The sequence below is a fragment of the Prosopis cineraria genome, unplaced genomic scaffold (genome assembly GCF_029017545.1).
Source record: "Prosopis cineraria cultivar Desert tree isolate PC_DT_omini unplaced genomic scaffold, ASM2901754v1 PC5, whole genome shotgun sequence".
Lineage (NCBI taxonomy): Eukaryota > Viridiplantae > Streptophyta > Magnoliopsida > Fabales > Fabaceae > Prosopis > Prosopis cineraria.
In genome coordinates this window covers 15158023-15165475 of record NW_026555336.1, presented here as the reverse complement: position 1 = coordinate 15165475, position 7453 = coordinate 15158023, and the positions used below count along the sequence as shown (strand labels likewise).

The 7453-nt window shown below is 32.7% G+C and overlaps 1 protein-coding gene across 1 annotated transcript; it reads right to left on the bottom strand.

Annotated features, from left to right (window-relative positions):
• Positions 1–964: 964 nt before the first annotated feature.
• LOC129310646 (AT-hook motif nuclear-localized protein 5-like) lies at positions 965–5990 on the bottom strand. Its single transcript, XM_054952556.1, has 5 exons — positions 4878–5990; positions 4172–4239; positions 2987–3118; positions 2256–2414; positions 965–1496 (listed from the first exon to the last, which is right to left on the bottom strand). The coding sequence occupies exons 1-5, from the start codon at positions 5323–5325 to the stop codon at positions 1224–1226; spliced, it is 1080 nt and encodes a 359-aa protein (XP_054808531.1). The 5' UTR covers positions 5326–5990; the 3' UTR covers positions 965–1223.
• Positions 5991–7453: the final 1463 nt, after the last annotated feature.

Here is a 7453-nt window from a genome sequence, read left to right as displayed (position 1 = left end):
GAAGTTGTTGGAGGTGAACTGAGAACAACTGTCAAGTTACAACAACGTTGTGATGGCAAGACAACGACGAAGGCACACACACCTAAGACACGCAAGGGCGAATGCACCGAAGACGACACGAGATAACAATCTGAATAGAGCACAGACAAGATGCTAGAATGGGAGAAATGATGTTTTTTCTTTTAATTTGAACAAAGGGCCAAATCATCATTTCCTCAAATTTTTTAATGCCAAAAAAAATCCCTTAAAACCCCACGTGAATGATACCATTTTAAGAAACCTCTCTATCACTTAGCTAACCTAAATGAACTTTGTTGTTATTTTCTCAATAATTAATCATGTTAACTTTTAGAATTAATATATAATAAAAATTACAAATCTTTATCACATTTTTTAAAATTATAAATTTAAAAAGTATAAATAACTAAAGATCAAATTCTTAACACTAAGATCAAATTTTATATTATTTAAAATTTTATCACATTTTTTAAATATTTTATATATATTACATTTATATAATAAAAATTATAAATTATCATAAATCAACACCTTCTTTAATACTTGCACATTCAAAAACACATTGCATTATCATAATCAAGACAACTTTTAATATATCAAATTGATTTTAAAAAAATATATTCAAATATAAATTTCATTACAACTCACTAAACTAACTTTTATTAAATAAACTTTCAACAAATAAACTTTTAACAAACTGAACACTAAGCACACACTAAGTTACCCACTCAAGCCACTAGGTTACCGAATCCTAGTGTAACAAACCATTAGATGTTATCAAAAAGATTAACAATCTATGCAAGCATGGAAAATGAAACTTTTTTCCCTTTCTGAATAACTCAGACACCAATGATAAGCACTAATCAAATACTACGGCATTGTATGTGTGATGTGACTCTAGGGCCAAACAAACGACATACAAAGCCTAGAATTGTTCAAGTCAAAATAACCAGAAAATAGCTCAATAAACAAAACAAACCTCATACAGGTGTATTAGTTCCCTTCATTTAACCAGAAAACTTGGCTCAAGTCAAAATAATCACTTAAACCGCATAATGTTGGAATTGTTATAATATGTTAGACTTAGAGCAAACTTGTGACCCAGTGGTTGACAGATGAGTTACAATGCTTGCAAATTCATTCAGCCGATGTACAACAACAGGTGTGTATATATACACAATTTTTCTTTTTTTGTTTTTTTTTGTTCAGCCTCGGGTCAAGTCAATACCAGTACGAGTGTGTGTGTGTGAGCTTTTCAGGTCTCCTGGCCACATGGCTGATGATGCTGACAATGTGTAGTTTTGAGCACTTGCAGGAGTAATAGGGCTACTGAACTTGTTACTACCATCACGAAGAGGCTGAGCCTGAGCCTGAGGAGGATTTTGAGTCTGAGGCTCAGAATTCTTCTCACCCTTGGGAGAGGTTACTTGCTTTGTCTTCATCTTAGCACTTCCATATACAAAACTGCACACCACCACCTGCACCCAAGAACACAACAGCAACATTAAGCAAACAAAAATAAATAAGCCAGCGTTTGTCATACTGTTATTATATCTTGATCCTCTTCTTTCACATATTCACGCATTTGGAGAGAGTGATACCAATTACCACAGAATGATATTGAATATGGCGCCTGTCTCTCTCTCTCTCTCTCTCTCTCTCTCTCTAATTAACCCAACCATGTTATACAGTATTAAATGTTAGGCTTTAAGGGAACAACAAAAACATAAAGTTGGAGTAGTAGAGATGAGAATGTTGAGATGGATGAATGAGCATACATGAAAAGATAAAATCTTAAATAAGCATGTTAAAAAAAAAAAAAAGTGGGTGGGCATCTATTGAAAGAGATGGTAGAAAATTGTTTGGGATAGTTTGGCCATGTACAGAGAAGGTCGATGGAAGGCAATGATAAGAAAAGTGAAACGAATAGCTTTGAGTCCTATAAAGTGAAATAGAGGAAGACTAAAAAGAATACTTATGAAAAGTGTTGAATAAGACCTCTTGATTAACAATATTCCTAAAAACTTTATAAATGATATAACACAATGACTTCTGGGTTGATAAAATTCCTAAAAATTTATCTGTACTCTTTTCAAGACAATTTTCAATTGTCATACTGAATGTGAGAATCTTGAATACCATGGTATGTCGTATGTGAGAGAGCAGCATGCTTGATGACTTCTTAAATAACCAGGAATAGGAAAATAGACTAGGTTTTCGGGAGATAAAGAATATACCTGCACTGGGCTTGCAGCGATAAGCACAGCAACACCACCACCAATAACATGACCCTCAGGGCTAGAAAGAGAAACACTCAAACCACCAGTTCTATCACAAGGTCCGCCATCCTCAGAAACCAAATATGAGCCAGACAAGCATAAAATTTGAAACCGGCCCTGCAAAACACAATACAACAATGAAAGATTAAAGGATCCTCCTTTTGATTCTCACTGAAAATCAGCAGTTGAAATGTCTTAGAGACACTAAAAGCACTCATTGTTTTTATTATCAACTACAACCCTACATTTGATTCTTGTGTTTCTTTTTCTCTTGTGGGTCTTTCTTCTGAAGCCAATCAAAGATTGCAAATCAACAGCCCCATTGCGGTCACTGCCGCCAACAAGCCACTAAGTACACTTTATACTTCGGAGAATTCAGTTTCCACATGATTCCTTGTAAATGGAAACCCTTAATCATATGGTCATGCAGGTAGAATATCTTGAAATATACAATTTACATTATATTGTAACTGCAGCCAGCTTCATTTTTTAACACAAACGCTTCAAGGAGTGCTAAGGTGAACTGCATTAACCTTATCTTTTTTAACCAATGCAGAATCATCAGCAAGAAAAGGGTAAAACTTGCAAGTCATTAATTGGGTTCAAAACACTGAACAAGGACACTTAATAATGTCAGAGTTGCCAGCATAGGAGGATAAAGGATAAGCATCATGGTGTAGTGCTTTAACCTCGTAAGTGAGACTGATGTTTGCTGAAGCAGGTTGGCGTAGAGTGACTGAAGAAACTGTGCCAGTGCCTGACATGATGCACAGAGCCCTTGGTCTCTGCTGCGATAAAGACAACAACTTTGCTACAATGTCCTGGGGCCAAAACAAATACCATTTAACAAGCCTGTAACAACGTGCATTAATTGAAGACTAACATTATCAATATAATAACCATATTCATCAATTGAAACAGATTTGAAATTTAAATAAATGTATGAAGTATGATTTGTAATTCATCCTATCATCAACACTACTTACTACAGTGAGTTGCTCATCTTTTCCATTTTATTCTCCGGTATAGATTTGAATCCAATATATTACCATTTAAATTAAGTGATATTTTCAGCAATTTCCAAGTACAAGGCCATTGTAAGACTCGGTATACCAGCATATTAAAGTTCAGAACAGAAATAAAAAACACTTTATTGAATTAAATTATTTTTCTCTCCGTTGATTTTGTATGCAGGAACACCTCCTGCATGCACACTGATCACAACTTTCACAAGTAAACTAATGTTTGAGAGTTGAGACAACCATATCTCCTTACAGATGCATAAATCACTAGTTATTTATACAAAATGTGGTCAAAGGCAATCACCCTTGTGCCTAAGGTGCTAAGGCAAGGCACCAAACAGCTCTAACGCCTTAGGCACCTTAGGCATATGAAGGAATCTGACTCGAGCAGTGCATAATTTTTGATCTTATAAAATTAAAATACCATTTAGGTTATGCTTTCTTATGTTTTTCCTCTTCAATTCAGATAACTAATGTAATAGGCTTTTAGGTTGTTCTATGTCTTAAAACAATTTTTGAACTTCAGTAGTTCATTTTTGTCATTTGTGCTACTACAATTATTTAGTCTTTGTTCATATGTCATAATCTTTCAAAACTGACGTGAAGTCTTACTTCAAATTATGGTTTATCTATTTTTTTGTCTATCAATTTTTTATTGTAGCGCCTTGATTAACTTGGCCAAGCACTTTTCTATCACCTCTTGCCTAAGGCGTTTTACAAACATGTCACCTTAAAAGTGCCTTTCACCTTTGGCTCCCTTGCAATTATATTTTGAACTTGCAAATAAAAAATAGAAAATAGATCTAAATAGATAGAATCATTTAATTCTATAAAATGCAATCTTATAATTACCTCCCCAGCTCCAATGGTGATAACATGAGGTGCAAAAGCAAGTCCCGCTGAACTGTTCATCCATTCACCTAAGAAGAAGTAAATAAAACGTTGACAGTCCACACTCCATGCATCTCAAAGCATAATAAGTTAGAATAAAGCTATCAGCAACTCCATAAACAGAATCAACGAACAGATGGAAAAGAAAGAAAATGGGAAAATGGAAACCCAATGTCTAATTTATCATCCGTTTGGAATTCAACAGATCCTGAACAATCAACTGATTAAGTGTTCTAGTCACTGAACATGATAGGAGGCTTCTCATATGGAATTCCCTCAGTTTACCAAGTTTTACACATGTCCAGGAGTTGCATGAAGGACAATCACGTTGGTTTCAAGAATTTCCGAAGCAGATTTCATGACTAACAAGCAAAGCTAAATTAAGAATATCGATAACCTGCCATAGGCTAACATGCCTTATCAAACACAGTAGCAGCCTATTTTCTTCAAATGAGATTGGCAAAAAGAATTCAACAGCTTCACTCGCTAGTCACTGGATATCTAGAAATTTAGGTTGTTACCAAAAAAGGGAGGGTCTACTTTTGCATTCAAATTACAGCACAGAAGCTTTTTTGAAAAGAAACTATGCATCCACAGCACATCTGGAACATAAGGACATAATGCATGTAAAATCAACAACAAATAGAAAATCCTCATAGAAACATACCTAGAGCCGCTAGCTGCTGCTTCCTGCCAGTTCCAGGTGGCCGTCCTCTATTCCGTTTCTGGGAAGGTGTGCCTGAACCTGGCGCAGAATTAGCAGTTGCAGACATGGGAGACAGTCCCAAAGAAACAGGGCCATCAGGACCATATTTACGCGGCCTTCCTCTCTTCTTTTTCAAGGGCTCACCTGAATGTACTCCAGGAGAGGAACTTATGTTAATGCCTGGACTAAAATTGCTACGAGGAGGCTCCACTGGAAATGTAGAACCCACAGAAACACCTCGGACATTTGACTGAGCTTGAAAGCCAGCGTTTGACAAAGGTCTAAACCCAGGAGGTGTTTGTTGGAACCCCTGGGCCTGTGTTCCAGAGCCAGACCCAGAAACATTTCCTCTATGCATGTAATATGAAGCTGAGCCACCATAGAATGCCATAGCTTCTCTCCCATCCATGCATTTACTAAGAGATTGGTGATAAATATACAAACTTTCTGGTAACTCTGCTCAAATCCTCAACCCTAAAGCTTCCAGAGCAGAGCCAGACTTCTCACGCAACTTACAGAAAAATTCACCAGAACAGGGTTTTTGCCGGGGTTCTTCGAATACCAAGAAATAACAGGCTCGATCAGAGATGAAAAGATTGAATCTTAAGCCCAAAATTGTCGAGACGAGAAGGGGATCTAAAACCCAGTGACCCCAAGTTCTTCATCAAGTTCAAAAAAAAAAAATTCCGGTCTATGCTAAAACACGGGTTTTGCAAGTCCGGTTTAAGTACGGAAATCTAAGAACCTCTCGGAGTTTATGATTCGTCTGCTCGAGTGAGGAAAAATTATGAATTTAGAGCTTTAAATTGTGTTAACAACAAAAACCAGGGTGAGAGCTTACTGAGGAAAAAAATGTAGAGAACTCATGAGCTCAGATTTAACCAAGGAAGCTCAAGCTAACGATCAAGAGGTTAACTGATCACGCCTCAACACATTGAAACAAACAAAACCCTAGATTTCAAATCTAGGGTTTTGATGGAGAAATGCAGGAGGTGGAGATGCGAAAAAGGAAGTGAAGAAAAGACAAGAGTAGTAGGAGTTAGGACTTGGGATGGAGAAAAGAATTAAAAATTTGAGCTTTTTGAAATCAAGTGCGTTAGAGAGAGTGTGTGTGAGAGAGAGAGTGTGTGAGAGATAGCTGTACATTTGATTTGAACAAAGGACTCTTCAATGTTCGGACAGTACTATTCAATTATTTCTTTTATTTAAAAATTTAAAATATTTTAATTAAATTTTACTCTTTACTAAAATAATTATTTATTTTAAAATTAATTTTATATTTTTTAACAAAAAAAATACTTAATATAAAATAATGAAAATAAAAAATTTTATGTTTATTTAAAAATATTAGTTATAAATTAAAAATGGTAAAAAATTTAACATTTTTTTATTAGTAATTAATGACTATAATAAATTAATACTTCCCCAATCCCAAATTAAAAAACACTTTTAAAAAAGTTTTTTTATTTTAAAATAAAATATTTTAAGTAAATTAAGATTTTATTAAATGTGTCAATTTTAATTTTATCATTTCTCTTTCTATAATTAATTTTTGTCTCTTTTCTTTTTAATATATTAAATTATTTTTAAAAGTTTATAATTTTTGGAAAGATAAGTTTGTTAGGTGTATTAAATGAGGTTATTGGTATGTAAGATTTTATCTAAAAATATTTTATAATTCAAATAATAATAAATAAATGTCAATAAATTAGAAAATATTAATTATTCCAATTTCTTCTTGTATTTAAAATAAAAAAATTCAAACTTCATCTTATATTAAGGATTAGAAAAGATATACTAGCCATTTTTAATTTGTTTTTGTTGTTTTCAAATTAAAATATTATTTTCAATTAAAATTTTTATTATGCCTTATAATTTACTCATTTTAAATTAAAAATATTAAAATTATTGAATGAATAAAATACAATAAAGTGTTGGCAACAAAAAAGAATAAAATACGATAAGTGTTCGTACATTAGCCAAACTGGCGGGAATAATCTGAAAATGAGAAGGAAAAAAAAAAACTAATAAGATAAAAGGAAAGAAATATAATTAAAAAGTTAAAAAAAACAACAAAACGGAAGAGGGAGTGATAAAAAGGGAAAAGAATTGGGATTGGAGTTTCATTGACACAACCGTATTAGAAACTTGAGATGAGTTTTAAATGTGTTATTATTTATATTTATATTATTTGAAATTTAATTTAACTTAACTTATTTAATTTTTACCCTTTATATTTATTTTTTCAATAAAATATTATACTAGATTTTATCTATTTAAAATTTTAAATTTTAAATTTTATAACAAATAATTTTAAAACAATAGCCAAGCTTGCTCTTTGGTTTCGTGCAAGACATGATCAAAATATCTTCTTCTTATAAATAAATTAATATATAAGGAGTTTATTATTAAAAATTTAAAATTTATAAAAAAATTTATTATTAATACATAATAATATATCATTGACAAATATAATACATTGATCATAATATAAATTATAATAAATGTTATATTGTTTACTTGGTTTGATTTTATAA

Coding starts and splice junctions, on each gene's coding strand:
- LOC129310646 (XM_054952556.1), bottom strand. CDS start 5,325: ATGGATGGGAGAGAAGCTATGGCATTCTATGGTGGCTCAGCTTCATAT. Junction 3,119..4,171: donor TCACCATTGGAGCTGGGGAG/GTAATTATAAGA, acceptor TTTTGGCCCCAG/GACATTGTAGCAAAGTTGTT. Junction 1,497..2,255: donor TCGCTGCAAGCCCAGTGCAG/GTATATTCTTTA, acceptor TCTTGGGTGCAG/GTGGTGGTGTGCAGTTTTGT.